We start from the raw sequence: 19,640 nt of genomic DNA on the forward strand, positions 1-19,640 counted from the left end.
CACCAGTACTGAGCACCAGAAATTGCAGATACAACTTTCAACCTGGGTGTGAAGACTTTATTACATTTGATTAACAATTCATTCCAAAATTGGAGGGGGCAGGGAGGGAATAAAATACGCAATTGGTGTTCACTAATATGTAAAAAAACCAACACCCAATGACCATTAGGAAACAATGCACTGTATTATAGTGGATATGATACACTTCTGACGAGATTTTAAAAGTAAAAATGCAATCATTATCTACAACTACAACTCATTTTCATAGCAAGCAAACAACGCGGGGAAATTTCTACTGTTGGTGCTTATAATTTTTCATTGCACGATTCTGTATGTTTTTTCCCCTGAAGTGCCTTTTGCAAGAACTGAATCTCCACATGGAGGATGTGCGCATGTCTCTGGTGTGGTAAACCTTTTCTTGTGGCAACCATGAACAGCCACCACAAAGCAGCATCTCAATTTAGTCCTGCCGACACCCCAGCTACCAGGGGCCTGTATGATCAGACCTTAGGGTTATCAGGAGTCATTTTCACATGCTCTCTGCTCAACAATCCTTCTGATAGTGGAAAGCAGTTGTGCCAGTCAAGTCTTCCTCCCATGCATCTCAAAAACCCCACTTAAGCATCACGGTGAACAGTTGCTCCGCAGAAAGCATATAAGCAGATGTGCAAATCACTTTGACCGCGGCATTTCTACAAGATGGTTTCTGGATTGAGTAACAGGCTCATTTTCAGTCCAAAAGTTAGGAGTGGCTTTTCCTTGCTTGAGAAGGAGAGAGAAAATACAAGGGCACACAATTAGATTTACCGTAAATTTCGCTCTATAACACGCAGATTTTTTCTCCTAAAAAGTAAGGGGAAATGTCTGTGCGTGTTATTGAGCGAATGTGTGGTCCCTGGAGCTGACTCGCCGGAGCGCAGGGGCAAAAATAGGCAAAAATCAGGCAAAAATAAGATCGGGCGGTGGGGCGGAGGGAAGGCAGAAGCTGCTGCTTTCCTGCATTCTGCCTCAGGGTCTTACTGCCCACCCGCTTCTGTTGTTGTGTTTGCTCAAACTCAACAAAGAGCAGGGAATCCCCTGCCCTCCTGGCAAGCAGAGGGTTAAGGAAAGGATCGAGTCCTTCCTTCTAATTCTTTCCTAGTCACACTGCGTGCAGGCTCCAGCCCACCACCTCCTCCTCTCCGTGCTCTAGGGACTCGCAGGCAGCCGAAAAACATGCAGGTGGGAGAGAGAGAGAGAGGGCTGGCTTGGGGGGGGGACTTTTGCCTTCCTTTCCTCCCCCCCACCCCGTTAAACTCCTCCCCTGCATTCTTAGCCAGCTGCTTCTCCGCACACCCCTCTTGTGCTTCTTGTCCCTTCTGTGTTTTTCCTTCCCTCCCCATTTAAAACGTGGTGACAAAGCACGGATCCACATGGATCCTCAGGATTTTTGCATTGGGTCACCCCAAATTCACCATCAGATCACATTACATGTCCATGGCTACAGTCTGTACCAAAAAAATCACGCACCCACTGTTGCCTGGGGCTGCAATGGTGCAAAAACGTGGTTACAAAGCATGGATCCACAGGATCTTTGCACTGGGTCACCCCAAATTCACCATCAGATAACATAGCATGTCCATGGCTACAGCCTGCACCAAAAAAATCATGCACCCACTGTGGCCTAGGGTCACAGTGGTGCAAAAACGTGGTTACAAAGCATGGATCCACATGGATCCTCAGGATTTTTGCATTGGGTCACCCCAAATTCACCATCAGATCACATAACATGTTCATGGCTACATCCTGCACCAAAAAAATCATGCACCCACTGTTGCCTAGGGTCACAGTGGTGCAAAAACGTGGTTACAAAGCACGGATCCACATGGATCCTCAGGATTTTTGCATTGGGTCACCCCAAATTCACCATCAGATCACATAGCATGTTCATGGCTACATCTTGCACCAAAAAAATCACGCACCCACTGTTGCCTAGGGTCACAGTGGTACAAAAACGTGGTTACAAAGCATGGATCCACATGGATCCTCAGGATTTTTGCATTGGGCTACTCCAAACTCACTGTCAGATCACCTGTCTGTGGCCACAGCATGAACCACAAAAATCATACATCCACTGTTTCATTTAGAATATTTTTTTTCTTGTTTTCCTCCTCTAAAAACTATGTGCGTGTTATGGTCTGGTGCGTGTTATAGAGCGAAAAATACGGTATTCCAGGAAGCCAAAAGGAATTGGCTCTCTGCAACATTTAAAGCAGCAGCTGTCCTGACCACTCCCTTTCAACCCGTTTAATCAGGGAAGAACGCAGCAGCTAACTAAGGACCAAGCCAATAGACCTTTGCTTCCCTGTGAAGTTTATCAAGGTGGAAAGTATGGGAGAACTTCAGTGCTGCTTCAGAGTCACATCACGTGAAGCAGCTCCAGTATACCTGAAGGAGCGTCTCCACCCCATCATTCTGCCCGGACACTGAGATCCAACGCCGAGGGCCTTCTGGCGGTTCCCTCACTGCGAGAAGCAAAGTTACAGGAAACCAGCAGAGGGCCTTCTCGGTAGTGGCACCCGCCCTGTGGAACGCCTCCCACCAGATGTCAGAGACATAAACAACTACTGTGGTACCTCGGGTTACATACGCTTCAGGTTACAGACTGCGCTAACCCAGAAATAGTACATCGGGTTAAGAACAGTTTCAGGTTAAGAACAGATCTCCAGAACGAATTAAGTTCTTAACCCGGGTACCACTGTACCAGACTTTCAGAAGACACCTGAAGGCAGCCCTGTTTAGGGAAGCTTTTAATGTTTAATAGACCACTGTATTTTAATATTTTGCGTTGGAAGCTGCCCAGAGTGGCTAAGGAAACCCAGCCAGATGGGCAGGGTATTATGGGGTATTATTATTATTATTATTATTATTAATAATAATAATAATATATTTGATTAAAATGAATGTGAAGGTGCTGGGGCAGAGTGCAGCTACACTAACTGCAAGGATAAAACTGGGAGGAACAAAAATAATTCAGAACTGTTAAGAATGTTACTAACACAGGTGGGCAGTATTATTATTTTTACAGTTTTTTAAATCCACTAGATGTCTCAGGCTGAAAAATCTTATACTCCACAGGGAGTTAAATTCTCATATACTTTTCGAGGACTGCCAAATAGACATGCACAGAATTTCTTTGCCATCGGTCTGGCTTCAGAGACTTCAAGAGGCCCCTCTCACACACTTGCAGTCGTGTCTCTGCAAGCGTAAGGGCTAGAAACCTACACAAAAAACACATTCGAAACCAGATGCTTTAGCTAATACCACTCCTACCTTTGTTTTGTAAACATTAAATTTCTTCCGAGTCTCACAAACATGAGTGTCATTGTCTCGGCAACTCGTCTCCGATGCAGCTGTGTCCATCAGACTGCTAGTACAAGTCTGAGTGCTGTAACCACTGTCCGCCTGGCACAAAGAAATGAGAGAAGAGAAGTGATATTCATCAGTTTTTAAAAAGCAGTGAGAAGATGGAGAAATTGCAGCATACCAAAAGACAAAAACCTAGCATTGCCATCACCCTGATAAGACAAGATGGCTTGGCAGAACAGAAGTCCATCGCCTTCGCCGGTCCAAACCAAGCCACAAATGGGAAGCTCAAAAACAGGAAAGCTTGCTTTCTTCCATTTCACACAGAACAAGCCACAACAAATTGTCCATTGATGTACTGGAAGCCCACAACTTACTGTATTTTTTGCTCCATAGGGCGCACCGGACCATAGGGTGCACCTAGTTTTTAGGGGTGGGGAAATAAAGGGAAAAAAATTATTCCCCCCCTCAGGCGTGGGGCTGGGGAAGCCCGAGCTTCTGCCGACCCCAGCCCCCAGAACAGGTCCAGGAGCGGTGGCGAGGTTGCGCGCTGAGCTTGCGGGGCTGGGGACGGGGGAAGTCCGAGCTTCCCCCAACCCCAGCCCCCAGAACAGGCTGCTATCCGCAAGCCTTCGGAGCCCGGCGGGAACTCCCGCTGCGCTCAGAAGGCTTGCAGATCGCTGCCTGAAGCCTGGAGAGCGAGAGGTGCGCACCGACCCCTCTCACTCTCCAGGCTTCAGCGAAAGCCTGCATTCGCTCCATAGGACGCACACACATTTCCCCTTCATTTTTGGAGGGGGGAAAGTGCGTCCTATGGAGCGAAAAATATGGTATGTGGGGGTTACGTTCCGGGGATTGCACCTAAAGCCAAAACTGCTTATAGCCAAAACACATTGGGTTTGACGGTGGGTGGGATTGCCAAAGTCATTTCCCCCAGAACCTTCCATCCTTTCAATTCCACTTTTATTTTTAGCCACACACATAAACCTGAATGTGCACAAGTTAAATGTGCAAACATTGTGGGCTTAGTGTGCATGGAAGCGTCCCTAGGGGAAATATTCTTGGCTAAAGGATTTCCTCCAGTGTCTCTGCCTAAGCACAGCACAGCCACAAGATTACCACTGAAAAGGGTCACCCAAGAAACTATGGATACAGCCATAGCTAAGGAGACATTTTGCTTGTATTTTTAACACAACCTTACAACTACTTCAGGTATAAGAATGCAGTGTTCTCCAGCAGTTCAGATTTTGTCTTCCTCCCTCCCTTGAACTGGGTGTTACAAGAATAATTTAACTTTTAGAACTGGTGTCCTAAGTTTGCTTGTTTTCCACCTCTATGCCCTCTCCCATTTCTTCGTGTCCTCACAAACACACCAACACTCTCCACCTCATTCATATCTTTTGCGTAGAGGGGTTCCTGAGATCAAGGAACACGATTCTGTTTATGGGTGGATACAACAGGACTCCATTTTGAATCAAGATGGCTGACTGGATTCCTGAGCAACGCCCGGTACAAGGCTGCTAGTTTCCTACAGGGAATATGTGTCTTTTCCTATGCGTACATACACACCTCTTTCAACACATCTAGAAAAATACATGGATCCCAGCATGTCTCCAAGGGAAAATATGACTGAAAATAATAACTCTGCTGAGTAACAACAGCACTGTTTTCAGCAGTCAGCCAGCCACCTCCAAGCATCGCAAGCAGAGCATGAAAAACAATGACTTCCCCCCCTTTGGCTAAAGGTATACTGGTGCTGAACATGGGAGTTTCCATTTAGATGTAGCATGAATAGCAGCTGCTGGAAGGCTGGACATGGGGAACCTGTGGCACTCAAGAAGTTGCTGGGGATTGATGGGAGTTGAGAGTCCAGCAACATTTGGAGGGCCACAGGTTAGAATCATAGAGTTGGAAGAGACCACAAGGGCCATTGAGTCCAACCCCCTGCCAAGCAGGAAACACCATCAGAGCACTCCTGACATATGGTTGTCAAGCCTCTGCTTAAAGACCTCCAAAGAAGGAGACTCCACCACACTCCTTGGCAGCAAATTCCACTGTCAAACAGCTCTTACTGTCAGGAAGTTCTTCCTAATGTTTAGGTGGAATCTTCTTTCTTGTAGTTTGGATCCATTGCTCCGTGTCCGCTTCTCTGGAGCAGCAGAAAACAACCTTTCTCCCTCCTCTATGTGACATCCTTTTATATATTTGAACATGGCTATCATATCACCCCTTAACCTCCTCTTCTCCAGGCTAAACATGCCCAGCTCCCTTAGCCGTTCCTCATAAGGCATCGTTTCCAGGCCTTTGACCATTTTGGTTGCCCTCCTCTGGACACGTTCCAGTTTGTCAGTGTCCTTCTAGGGGTTCCCATCCCCTAGCCGTACAGACAGGGTTTCCAGCATATACCATATTTTTCGCTGTATAGGACGCCGAACATAGGACGCACCTTGTTTTAGAGGGGGAGAAGAAGAAAAAAATCTTCCCCTCTCTGCTCAGTGCCCCTTCAGCGAAGCGGCAGGAGAAACGGAGCCCCTTCCATTTCTCCTCCCGCTTCGCTGAAGGAGCGCTGCGCAGCTCTCCCTCTCTGCTGAAGGCAGGAGAGTCTTGCTCTCCGGAGGATTCAGGTTCCTTTCGCTGAAGCCAGGAGAGCAAGACTCTCCTGGCTTCAGGCGGCTATCCCTGAAGCCAAGGAGCGCAGCAGGAGTTCCCGCTGCACTCCGAAGGCTTCAGGCAGCTTCGCGTTACTTTCACTGAAGCCAAGGAGCCTGCATTTGCTCCGTAAGATGCACCCACATTTCCCCTTAATTTTTGGAGGGGGAAAAGTGTGTCTTATAGAGCAAAAAATACGGTATCCAAGATGGCACCTTCACTAAATTTGAGACCACAATGGACCCAAGGTATGAAGATACAGTTCCAAGTGTGCAGGGCCCAGAATGCCTAAAAAATCAAGGCAGTAGCCTTACCTGCATGCTACTGCTCTCGCAGGGACTGGCGCTGCTTTCAGCTAGAGGCGACATGCACATGCAAGAACTTTCAATACTGAAGCCAGCCATTGGCGCGCCACTATTCTCCGCCAATCCCTTTACCAAGTTCTCGTCCAACATCTCCGGATCAACCATATCCACCGTATAGTTTTCCTTGAAACTACCCGGGTCGTGGAGAAATGTCAGCCCTTCCTTGCGGGCTTCAGGCACGTCTGGTGAGATCGACACCCGGGCAACCACCAAATGGGTGCTATGCGCAAACGCATCCCCGTTCAACGGGTGCAGGTTGACCTTCGATTCTGCTGGCAAGGACGTTTCTGCAGGCAAAGCCTTGGCTCCCTCCTCCTGCCCTTCGCTCAAACTTTCAGGTGCCAAAGGCAGACAAACAAGGGAGCTCTGATAAAATGTCGTTCCTCTGCGAGCCACAAGTCTCATGGGGGAACAACTTTTTAATGGAGAGCATTCTGTGTAGGAATTCCTGATCGCAGCAGGAGTTAGTCGGCAGGAGTTAGAAACAGAAGGAATGTCCGGGGAGCGAAAAGTGAATTGTCTTTGATCTGCATTTGGGGAAAGGAGGTGGGGGTAGAAACATGAACAGATAATAAGTGAAACCGCTTCAAAACAGTAAATTCCTAAAGGAGACCGGGGGGAAAAAGGGTTACAAATATTCTGGGATGCAAAATGCAAGACAAAACAGCAACCACCTTATTGTAGATTTCAGGCTTGTTAGGACAGAAAAATCATAGGAAAACGGGAAAGCTTTCGGACGCTCAGGACTGTATTAGGGAGGTTTTCTTGGCTCGGTTCCAGTTCAAAGATGAAATGGGCCAATCAAATGCATATGTACTGTATTATTAGGGTTTATTTCTACACCATTTCTTTTGTCCCAAAGCGCCCCCAGCCCCAAGTGGTTAAAAGCATGCAACAGCAAATCAGTCTGATCAACCACTTAAGCAAAATTGCAAAAATACCTGACAGTGGTGTCTTTCTTATCTGAATGCCAATCGGGGAAAAAGCTGGAGAAGGAATATTTGCAGGACTCCTCTCTGGAAACGAAGGACTCGGCATGCTTCCCAAACTGCAGGTCCTGGAGCCTCCCTGAATTGGGCTGGAGGAAAACTGGCCCTTTCAACATGTAAGAAAAGTTCCAAAGAAGGTTAAACAACAGTTGCACACCTAGAATGGCTCGCTCTCTTCTATTTCTATACTGCCCTTCATCCAAGGAGCAGAGGGTTGTTTACAATATAAAAACACAAAAATGCACCACATGGTAAAAGGAATACCCCCCCCCCCCCAGTTTAAAAGGGCAAAGACTGGCTCATTAGCCAAAGGCCTGGGAGAAGGCAAATGTTTCTGCCTGGCACCTAAAGATATGTAATGAAGGTGCCTGGAGAGTCTCTTTAGGGAGAGTATTCCACAAGCATGGAGCCACTGCAGAAAAGGCCCGTTCTCATTTTGTCTGCCCTCCAGATCTCTCATGGAGGAGGCACACAGAGAAGGGCCTAAACGCCAGTGAATTCTGAAACATTCCTAGCCTACCACAGCCCAGCTCTTTCAATTACTGCCACCAAATGAGGCCACCACCCTTCTTTTCAAAGTCTTGAGCTCAAAATTAAGCACGCTGGCTTGATTCAAATAGGGCCTCCAACTCAGCAGTGGGTCAGAAATATGGCAAGAACCACAGTTCATCAGAATACAAGGCAGACACAGAAGACCTCTTCCTAGCTGTGAGAATCCCTGCTCAACATTCTATTTGGATTCCAAGGGTTCACACACTGGACCCGATTCAGCAAACTGATCCTGCTAGTGGAAGCCCATGCAAGGACCCTTGACTAGTGCAGCACCACACCCCTGCCCAAAATGTCTCGGGATGAGGGTAAGATAACCCCCAGAGCAGCATGTGGCGGGGGCAGAATTGCTTGCTCTGACAGAATATTTGTAGCCACTCTGAACTGAATTCCTCAGTGTGTCTATGCACATTCCAAACTCATGGCTGGTGCCTGAATTTCTGAAAGTCGACTTCTCCTATGGTGTGACCAAACAATGTGTACCAAAAAGCAGTTTGATGCACAAGTTTTCCAGAGGGATACAACAGCCACGTGATGTTGGTTCAGCAAGGTAGAAACTAAATCCTCTAATGCAAGGCTAGGGAACTTGTGGCCCTCTGGATATTCCTGGTCTCCAGCGCCAACCATGCCTGACCACTGGCTGGAGCTGAAAGGAGTCAAAGCAAGGATAGGAAAAGCTGTTGGGATTCCTAATGAACCACAGTGATTGGTTTTTTCCTTCCTACAAATAGGAACGGTAAGCACTGCAAGCTAGCAGTACACCACACAAAGGAAGTGAAGCTAGCTCTTTATTAGCAAAAATAAAGGAGCATCGGGGTAATGAGCGCGGCAACACATCTCCAACAGGTCTTGCCCCACGAAGCAGCTGCCGGGACTGAAGGTCCCTGCCACCCCACAGCTACCTAACTCCCCTCTTCACCAGGGTTTCCCCAAAGCAATCTGAGACTGCGCCTGTATGTCACTAATCTCTCCTCCGTCCTTTTTACGCCTCTCCTGGTTCTGGGAGACCGAGGCGGGGGAAGCTTGTAGCAGGAGGAGAAATATTCATGCCTTTTCACCAGCCTGATGCATCTCTGCCACTTTGCCTTCCTCCTCTCCTGTTTTAAGATTCTGCCTCTAATTCTGAACTTTCTCTGTCACAGACTCTCCCAGCTCACTAAGTCCTGTTACCTCTTCTGCTTCTGACACCACCTCCTCCCAGTCTGCTCCTTGTTTTGTTTTTCAAACAATTTTCATTCATTTTATAACACAAATAAAAAACACAGACAGGAAAAAACACACAATACAAACAAATTATTGTCATATCCTTATTTCTCTAAACATTGTTAAGTGGGCTTCCCCAAGTCCCACCTATCTGATTTTCATTTTACTTCATCTTTAGCAGTTTACATATATCATAAGTTCTAACCATATTTCCTTCCCCACACTTACTTTAACCATAAAAAACTTCACATTTTATCACTTATAAAATACATTACCTTCTACTTCTAATCCTACCGCCTATATCCACTTCCAAAGCTATTCTAAGATTTAAATATTAACATTTTTTTTCCCCTTCAAATATTCCTTAAACTTCTTCCAATCTTCTTCCACCGTCTCTTCTCTGGTCTTGGAGTCTCCCGGTCAGTTCGGCAAGTTCCATACAGTGGTGCCTCGCAAGACGAAATTAATTCGTTCCGCGAGTTGCTTCGTCTTGCGATTTTTTCGTCTTGCGGAGCGCGGATTCCCCGGGTATTAACGGCTTTAAGAAAAAGGAAGCAAACCCGCAAGACGTTTTCGTTTTGCGAAGCAAGCCCATAGGGAAATTCGTCTTGCGAAGCACCTCGAAAAACGGAAAACCCTTTCGTCTAGCGAGTTTTTCGTCTTGTGAGGCATTCGTCTTGCGGGGCACCACTGTATAGTCCCAGTCTGCTCCTTCTGACCACCATTTCCCAGGCTCTGAGCCTTCTTCCCTTGGCGGTTCTCCAGCTACTTCCTCCCACCATTTCTCGGCATTCAACCAGCCAATGACACTAAATACAGCTCAGCTGAAGACCACCACCAGCAAACACCTGTGTACCTGGATCAGCAGCACTGGCCAGGAGCTGTCCTCTGCAACATCTAAAGGGCACCAGCCCACCAAGATGCTTGTTTCATAGGCATGCTACCATACTGAAAGCGTCTGGCTTGTAGGAGCAAGATGCCAAGCGCAAACTCCTTACCGAGCTGGATGTATTTAGAGGGCTTCTACAGCGGACTGGAGAGATGTCAATTGAACACAGTACTCCAAGAGAGGCTGGGACATTGTGTGGACTCTGAGGAGAAGGGGAGAAGCTCTCCGACGAGAGGCTTCCGTTCTCGTCTAAAAAAAGCTTTCTCCTCAACGAGGAAGTGCTCAAGCTTTCCTGAGACTGGTCGGCCAATTCATCGGGTTTAAAATATTCACCTGAGGAACGCAAGAATCACAGCTGTCAAGGAAACCATTTCCACACAGATGCTGCAAGTCAAGTTGTTATTCCTTACATAGCTAGCATTAAATAAGTACAGTGGTACCTCGGGTTACAGACGCTGCTAACCCAGAAATAGTACCTCAGGTTAAGAACTTTACCTCAGGATGAGAACAGAAATCATGCGGCGGGAGGCCCCATTAGCTAAAGTGGTATCAGATTAAGAACGGTTTCAGGTTAAGAACAGACCTCCAGAACAAATTAAGTTCTTAACCCCATATACCACTGTGAATCTAATAAAGCACGAAGGAAAAGCTATTACAAAATCCAGTAGCTGGCTTAGCACAGCCCTTTGAAGCCCTTAGGAGTGCATTTAGGGCTACTTAAAACCCATGGGGTATGAGTACACACACAGGATTGCAGTCGAATCTCCCACCCACAATGTGCTGCAGCATCGCCACAGAGACAGTTGATGATCTGCATAGGGCAGAGCAGGCATTGCCACAAGTCTAGCTGAACTATTCCTTCAGTCGCGAGCTGGCTGTGTGGCACCAGATAAACTCACAGCCTCAGAACTCTGTGCTATGGGGGGAAAGGAAGAACGCCAAACTTTCCTTACACAGTTGTGGTGATTTCATGGAGATCGGAAATATGAAGTGTTCAAGGAAGGTTCAAAATTATGGTTTGCATCTAACCAAGTGCTAATCAGACCCACTGAATTTAATAGAACACACTTATTAATTTCAGTGGCTTTACTCTAAGCAGAACAAGCACTGGACGCAACCTATATATAAACAACTAGAACCAATGAAAAAGGTGTTGCAGCATGGAGAGCTCTGGCTCATAGTTTCTACCATATTTCATTCATTTCTCCCTCTCACCTGGTTTCTGTCTCCCCTTCCCCAAAACCACTCAGCACTTCATGGCCATGAATTACACTCAGAGCTCACTGAGTTTTGCGTCCCCTTCTTACTTCCTTAAGATGTTTTGTAGTTCCTCAAAACTTGGGGCTTCCCCTGAGTGTGCCAGTACCTTTCTCATAAGCAATGGCGCCCAAGACTAGACAGCAGGAACAGAGGGAACGATGGCATTACCATTGCCACCATCACCTCACAAAAACTCCCATCGCGCCCATTTCTACAGAGACTGGATCTAGATGAGCAGTTCTCCCCACATTACATACCTAGTATTTTTTCTATGTCAAAATCAACAGGCAGAGATAATACTGTCTGGCAAGCAGCTGCAGAGAACAAACAGAATGTTTAGGGCAAAGTCATCAGGGTCAAAGCTTGAAAAAAGAAACCACCCAAAACATCATGATCATGATTTGTTAAGAATAACTGCATTTGGACATCACAACAAACTACAATGTGTCCCAATGATAGCAAGCCAAGCAATGCACAGCACCCCCCACCTCCTGCACAACCACAAGGAAATTGAAAGTCTTCATCTCCTTTTCTATTGACTGCCATTTGGCAAGTCGTCTGAACCCTAAACTTTGGATACGAGTAGTTGGAACACACCAGTTTTAAACTCTACGGTTTGAAGTTGTCTTTTTCCAAACGGGCCAGTTTAATATTAATCACAGGTTCTCAGGTTTGGATGGAATGAGAAGCTGTGCTCTGCATGCAGTTAGATTGAGGCACAATAGACAACACATTGCACTGAGCAAGTTTCCCCTTCCTCATCTCGTTTCATACAAACCATTGTTTCTCCCAGGTTGCACAGTGATTTCTCTGCTAACTGGCGAAGCGTTACTTAGATCGATACCTGCAAGATATCAAGTTCCCAGTTAAAAGCTGGTGTAACATTAACGCAGAAACAATAGAAGAATCATTTAACATATCCAGCACCACCCCAAGGTTCTGCTGGTGCAGACTTCCACTCAGCACAACAGGACTTCTCCTCTCTCCTTGCACAACTCCTGCCAGCAAATCTGTTCCACAGGTTCATCCATGGTGGTGGTGGTGGTGGGGGGGGGCTTAGGAGAGCACAAGGAAAGGAAGTCCCAATATGCGTGTGCTAATGGGACAATATTTCCAATACAGTCATATCTCTTGTTACATCCGCTTCAGGTTGCGCGCTTTCAGGTTGTGTCCCACGGCGACCCAGAAATACCGGAAAGGGTTACTTCCGGGTTTCGCCGCTTGCACATGCGCAGATGTGCAAAATGATACCACACGCATGCGCAGAAGCGGCGAATCGCGGTGTGCGCGTGCACAGACGCGCAGATGCGGGTTGCGTTCCATTCAGGTTGCGAACGGAGCTCCGGAACGGATCCTGTTCGCAACCTGAGGTACCGCTGTACATTGAAAGTGGCCTGCCACGTTTACATTTGGCTGCAGTTCAAATCAGTCAATGTGGCAGTTCCAAAAAGCTGCTCAGCTTGGTACATTTAGACTTTTCCAGCAGGAGGGAAATTGTATAATAGGCATCAGTTCCCAAGGACTTTGGGCACTCTCAGTAAGAGGGCTTAGTACACAGGTGGAGTTAAAGAATCCTTGGTCCCACAGTCCCTCCCTGACAGCTTCAATCAGAGGAAGAAGTCATGTTCCATGTCTCTCCTCCAGCCAAATGTCACCTGGCAGGACATGGTTCAGTGTTGTGCAATTCACTTGTTTTATTAGAATCTCATATTGCAGGCCACACAAAACCATGCCCAATGTGACCCACGGAGGGTTCCCATCCCTTATCTAAGCGGTTTGCATGTGAACATTTCCCACTTTGATACAAGAGACAATACTTACACCGAGTGGAGTTAAACTGAGAAACCTGTTTCTCACTGTGATCAGTCCAAGGAGATGGAACAATGATGCTTTTGGTGAAGAACTAAAAAAAGGAAAATGTTGTTATGTGTTTACCATGACATTGTGGGCAACAGTCAATTTAGAGCACAAAGGAGTAGTTTACTCCCCACCATGCTATAATTCCTAGGAACTACAATTCCCATGATTCTTTGGGGGAAGCCATCTATGGTGTGGGTGTGACTTGAGTGCAGCTTGCCACGTTGTCTAGATCTGATGATAGTTCTAGTTACAAGTAGGTAGCCATATTGGTCTGCCGTAGTCAGAACAAACAAACCAAAAAATTCCTTCCAGTAGCACCTTAGAGACCAACTAAGTTTGTTATTGGTATGAGGTTTCATGTGCATGCACACTTCTTCAGATACCAGAAGATTCTTCAGATATCTGAAGAAGTGTGCCTGCACACGAAAGCTCAATAACAAACTTAGTCGCTCTCTAAGGTGCTACTGGAAAGAATTTTGTTTGTTTGTTAGATCTGATGATGTGATTCATCTTAACTACGGTTAGCTAATAAAGCCAACTTTGGTAGCTATTGCTCAAAGATGGCTTGTTTGAAACAAGTCACACTTCATGCTAACCACAGTTTCTTGATCTAGGTAACGTAAGCTGCAGTTCAGCAGAAGCAAAACCTTCCAGACTCCTCCGCTCCCCGGCACCCCCAGTTGTGACGTGCGAGAGAGGATTGCAGGAGCCGAAGGCTCACTGAGGCCAATTCCTGCTTATTCACGTTAGACTAAAGTTTGAGTGTTGCCACCATCTGCGTACCAAAAAACATTTAACACAACCTCCCCGTTTATTGTGAATGCATGCACAGCTACCTTAGCACAGGTTCAATGTACCCCACTCCAAACACTACTGAATCAAAACAACTCATCACATAACTCCCACATTGCAGGGGGCTGGACTAAATGACCCCGAGTCCCTTCAACTACAATTCTGTGACAGAGTTCTTCCTGGATGCTTCCACATCAAACTATTTGGTGGACTGTGTGCTGCAAAGTTCCTAGACAACAGGAAGAACATGTCAAACTAAATGAGATAATTGTGTTTTGTTTTTACAAACTTAATTGTGTCAGGAGGAAGAGTAGCCTAGAGCCCTTTCCTCTGATAGAGCCCTTTTCTATTTATTAATTATTATTATTATTATTATTATTATTAATTGAATTTATATACTGCCCTATACCTGGAGGTCTCAGGGCAGTTCATAGAACCAAAAGTGCATTCTAATTGCAAGATGCCTTTGTTTTAACTATGGAGGAATATTGTAGTGCTACTAATAATTACAGTGGTACCTCGGGTTAAGTACTTAATTCGTTCCAGAGGTCTGTTCTTAACCTGAAACTGTTCTTAACCTGAAGCACCACTTTAGCTAATGGGGACTCCTGCTGCCGCCACACGATTTCTGTTCTCATCCTGAAGCAAAGTTCTTAACCTGAGGTACTATTTCTGGGTTAGCGGAGTCTGTAACCTGAAGCGTCTGTAACCCGAGGTACCACTGTATTAATATTTATCCAAAGCAGCCAGCAATATATTACAACAAAACATACTCTCAAGTACAATAAAATGCCATAAAAACAAACAAATAATATAGGATAGCAAAACCACATTTTCAGTCTTCACCTGAGCCCCTCCTCTGACTGCTTTGGCTTTTATTGTAATGCACTGTTCTTTTTCTGATTTTATGTAATGCCCTTAAAAGTTTGTAATTTGCCTGGAGAATCCTTATGTGGCAATTGACTAATGAATTGATTACAGTGGTGCCTTGCAAGACGAAAAGAATCCGTTCCGCGATTCTCTTCGTCTAGCGGTTTTTTCGTCTTGCGAAGCAAGCCCATTGACGGCTTAGCGGATTAGCGCTATTAGCGGCTTAGCGGATCAGCTGATAAGCGGCTTAGCGGTTTAGAAAAGGGGGGGGGAGGAAAAAAAACCCGCAGGAACTCACAAGACATTTTCGTCTTGCGAAGCAAGCCCATAGGGAAATTCGTTTTGCGAAGCGCCTCCAAAACGGAAAAGCCTTTCGTCTAGCGGGTTTTCCGTCTTGCGAGGCACCACTGTATTGAATAACGAAGACCAGGAAAAACGCTTTCCAGGTTAAAAGGCTAAAGAGTGATCTCAACCAACTCTACGTCCCACATGATTGTTCTACCTTTTCCACATGCACACCCCAGCAGAAAGAACTGATACACTCCTGGGACAGCTTCACTGTGTGATGAACTATCTGCAGAGACTAGGATTCAGGCACCAAATACCTACACATACAGGTTAAATTATATTCCATGTATCGTTAAGATGTCTAACTCAAGAAATGATAGTACTGATGGTTACCTCTTCAATGGCTTTTTGTCTTTTTTCTTCCATCTCTTTATCTATTCTACAAAGTGAATTTTTAAAAAAGGAAAAGGAAAACAGTACTGTTAGTTTACTGCAGAAAAATAAACCAACTCTAAGACACAGAATAATCAGGGTAGCAAGCCAGGTAGGTGGTTGCAACTTTTCAACAGGTCAAAGGAAAAAGACTCTCATTTATTAAACTTGAGAATCAGTTCTGCTGGCTGAATGCAGTAGAAGAAAACTGACCTGGCTTGGCTTAGATACAATGCTTGACGTCGTATGTCTTCTGAGTCTATTTCCACAGGGTTTATTAAAGCTAGTTCATCTATAGACCATCGAAATTTTGCAGGCGTCTAAAAGAAGGAAAAAAACACTACAATAACATATGCCACAATCAACTTCCTTGTTTCAAGATAAAGAAGCAATCATACATCCCCAGGAACATCTAGTTCAGCCTTTCTCAACCTGGGGGTCCCCAGATGTTGGACTACAACTCCCATCACCCCTAGCTAGCAAGGCCAGAGCTCAGGGGTGATGGGAGTTGTAGTCCGATGAAGGAAAGTTTTGCTTCTGCACATCACCCTAGAATGTTCAGTTCACCATGAGTTCATGAAAACATTGCATTCTGACCTGTTCTTAGTGCTTGGTTGACCACATCTACGGATGAATGCTATATATTAATCATTAGTAATTGTTTAAGTCTTGCTATATTAATCACTAGTTATAATTTAATAAGGAGGCTTTCACGCCTGTCCAATTCTGTGTTCCCTTTCCCACCCTTTAATCTATTGATGATTAATGTCTATATGTAACCTTTGCTTTGTACTTGTGTTAACCAATCAGCAACAAGCACATATGTGGCAATGCTGTAATCCTTTGCTTTGTACTTGTGTTAACCAATCAGCAACAAGCACATATGCGGCAATGCTGTAATATTCAATAAAAGGGACTCCCCGAGACATGCTCGAAAGATGCCTCCCATATGACACCCACCACTTGTCTGTCGTTTATTTCAACCCAACATCTGGTGACCCAACAGTCCAACAACACCTGGGGACCCACAGGTTGAGAACCACTGATCTAGTTGGACAAAAGTTTCCCTTAGAGTAGTTTTCAAGTGGTATTCCGAGGAACCCTCAGATTCCCCTGAAGCCGAATGGAGAGTCCCATACAAAAAGATCAGTAACAGTGAGCAAGGTTCCATGACACCCAGCTCTGCAATATTAATCCTAGATGTTAAGACATCAGTTCAGCCCCCATTCCAGCTCAGAAGATACAAGGTCTATTTCTCCCAAACATCTCTCCTCCAAGACCTTGAAGGGAAAGAGCAAACTGTTCAGGTGTGCATCAGAGATCTAATTTGTACGACCTTGGACATACAAATGCATGAAAATAAACAGAATACACACGACAACATGTGGCAAATCACAAGTCTTACCACAGAGGATATTGTGGATTTAAATACTGTTGGGCTTGACACAATCTGCTCCTGCAGGTGGCTATAATCACTTGGGCTTTCAAAGGGGTTCTGGACTGCGAGCTGCCCAGGTGACTCTGGTGTAATCTGCATCTTGACTTCTTTTGCATCACCCATAACTGTCAGCTGAACCTAAGAAACAGACAAAGAAAGTACTTGCATTAGACATATCAGCACCATACAGATTAAAAGTGTGCTTTACGGCAGGGATGGGCATCTGTTGGTCCTCCAATGCCCATCAGTTCCAGGAAAATCACATTAAAGAGCCAACACAGACACTGAGATCCAGTGCCAAGGGCCTTCTGGCGGTTCCCTCGCTGCGAGAAGCCAAGTTACAGGGAACCAGGCACAGGGCCTCCTCAGCAGTGGCACCCGCCCTGTGGAACGCCCTCCCACCAGATGTCAAAGAGAAAAATGACTACCAGACTTTCAGAAGACATCTGAAGGCAGCCCTGTTTAGGGAAGCTTTTAATGTTTAACAGACTATTGTATTTTAATATTTTGTCGGAAGCCGCCCAGAGTGGCTGGGGTAACCCAGCCAGGTGGGCGGGGTATAAATAATAAATTGTTATTATTATTACCCTCGTTGCAAAGATGCCCCAGAAATACAAGGCAGAGGCTGGCGGGGCATCCTGTTTCAAATTTCCATTGCCACAAAAGCTAGGATGGCTGCCACAGCTCACAACTGCCTTGGCCCTTTGTATGAAACACCTTGCCCAAATATGCAGAGCTTGCAGTGGAAGACTGCTATTATGATTATGATTATTAGAATTTATATACCTATACCTATAGGTCTCAGGGCGGTTTACAGGATAAAATCAGAATATAAAACCACAAAGTACATAATGCTAGGTGTCTGTCCCATTCTAGCATGGCTGGGCAGTGATGTTTCTGCCAGTGGTGGTGCAATGGTTAGTATGGTGAACCCTTGGAGGCCACGGTTTGATTCCCTACGAAGCTCACTTGGTGACGTTGAGGAGCCAGTCAAAGTCTCTCAGCCTAACCTACCTCTCAGGGTTGCTGAGGGGGATTTAAATGAGGAGCGTGAGATAGACAGATAATACTTTATTCGGCTATAAGCCCACAAGGTAAAACAAATCAATAGATAAAATAGCATTTTACAATCTAAAATATCAACTAAAATATTTCAACGCATAATCTCTTTCACATTATTTACAATCTCTAGATGTACCGTGTTATGGCCTTGAAGATCAAGATGGTGCATAGAGTTTACTGGATTTTTAATAGTCATGCAGCATTCCATGAAGTCTTTTATATGAAAGAACTGAAATCAGGAATCTAGCAACCTGTAATGTTCTATAAGAATTAATGTCCTGGAGTAGATAAGCTAGATGTAATTCAGGTGGTTTAGCAGCAATGAGGAGCGTGAGAAGAACCACATAAGGCACCTTGAGCTCCATGGAGAAAAAGGTGGGATATGAACACATCAAATAATAAGTAAATAAAAACAACAACGTGGCAAACGTGAAAGAATTTTTACAATGCGCCAACGGGCTTTGTCCCTTGGCCTTGGGTAGCAGCTAGTTCCTTGTTTCTCTCCCCAGGAAAGAATCCCAACACTTCAGTTCTCAACAGCTGAAATGTGAACAACTCCCAAGAGATGTGCGCTCAAGCAGTTAAATTTAATTTATTGATTGATCCAATTCCTGTACTGCCCTTTTTCTATTCAGTTTTTTCATTAAAAACAAAACAAAACCCCACAAACATATATAGCAGAATACAGTGGTACCTCGGGTTAAGTACTTAAATCATTCTGGAGGTCCGTTCTTAATCTGAAACTGTTCTTAACCTGAAGCATGACTTTAGCTAATGGGGCCTCCTGCTGCTGCTGCGCCGCCGGAGCATGATTTCTGTTCTTATCCTGAAGCAAAATTCTTAACCTGAAGCACTATTTCTGGGTTAGCGGAGTCTGTAACCTGAAGTGTATGTAACCTGAAGCGTATGTAACCCGAGGTACCACTGTAATGAAGGCAACAATATAGATGTGGCAAGCTGTATTTAATGCCGTATTGTTTTTAACACTCGACTTGGAAGCCGCCCAGAGTGGCTGGGGAAACTCAGCCAGATGGGCGGGGCATAAATAATAAATTATTATTATTATTATTATTATTAGCTGGGAAGCAAATAGCTGCAGGCACAAAGGCTGGGGAAACCAACGCGGATCTCTGGCTGCGGATAAGATTCCCCCTCCTACTTTTGCAGGAGCAGCTCCTTGATCGCAGCTCTGCAAAAAAGGATATATTGAAGCATGATTGATTAATTAATTAATTAATCAATCAATCAATATATTAATTAATTAAAACCAAACCTCTATATAAATGGCGCATATTGGCACCAGGCGGGCAAAGCCCTTCCAGGTAGATGCAACCCTTTCCGAAGCCCCAGGAGGAGCATCTTACCTGCCGCTAATTCGGATTCGCCCTCCTTCCGACTCTTACAAAGTTGCTCAAGGTCTTTAACTTCTCTTTCCCTGCCGGCCAATCAGCGCGAGAGACCTCGGCGGGCGCAGCCAATCACAGCTCAGAGCGGGAGCTCCGCCCCCCGCCAGCATCTCTCGCTCTCTCTCTCTCTATATATATTTGAATCGCTTCCCTGGTTTAACCGGCTCGCGTGGGCGAAAGGAACGCAGAGCGACGCGGGGGGGGGGCTTCAATTCAAAACGGACGGACGCTCCCATTGGCGGG

At 45.5% G+C, this 19,640-nt stretch overlaps 1 protein-coding gene across 2 annotated transcripts; it reads right to left on the reverse strand.

Moving 5' to 3' along the window:
• Positions 1-345: 345 nt before the first annotated feature.
• BORA (BORA aurora kinase A activator) lies at positions 346-19,506 on the reverse strand. 2 transcript variants are annotated; one of them, XM_079972773.1, is made up of 12 exons: positions 19,356-19,505; positions 16,897-17,067; positions 15,705-15,811; positions 15,453-15,498; positions 13,071-13,152; positions 12,028-12,093; positions 11,507-11,563; positions 10,099-10,322; positions 7,301-7,454; positions 6,309-6,886; positions 3,313-3,444; positions 346-762 (listed from the first exon to the last, which is right to left on the reverse strand). In XM_079972773.1, the coding sequence occupies exons 2-12, from the start codon at positions 17,050-17,052 to the stop codon at positions 673-675; spliced, it is 1,692 nt and encodes a 563-aa protein (XP_079828899.1). In that variant the 5' UTR covers positions 17,053-17,067; positions 19,356-19,505; the 3' UTR covers positions 346-672. The 2 variants fall into 2 exon arrangements, with proteins under 2 accessions (XP_079828899.1, XP_079828900.1); XM_079972774.1 differs by lacking the exon at positions 11,507-11,563 and having other exon boundaries at positions 19,356-19,506.
• Between the last annotated feature and the right edge of the window lie 134 nt (positions 19,507-19,640).

The sequence above is a fragment of the Podarcis cretensis genome, assembly GCF_951804945.1.
Source record: "Podarcis cretensis genome assembly, chromosome: 4".
In the NCBI taxonomy this organism is placed as follows: Eukaryota; Metazoa; Chordata; class Lepidosauria; order Squamata; family Lacertidae; genus Podarcis; species Podarcis cretensis.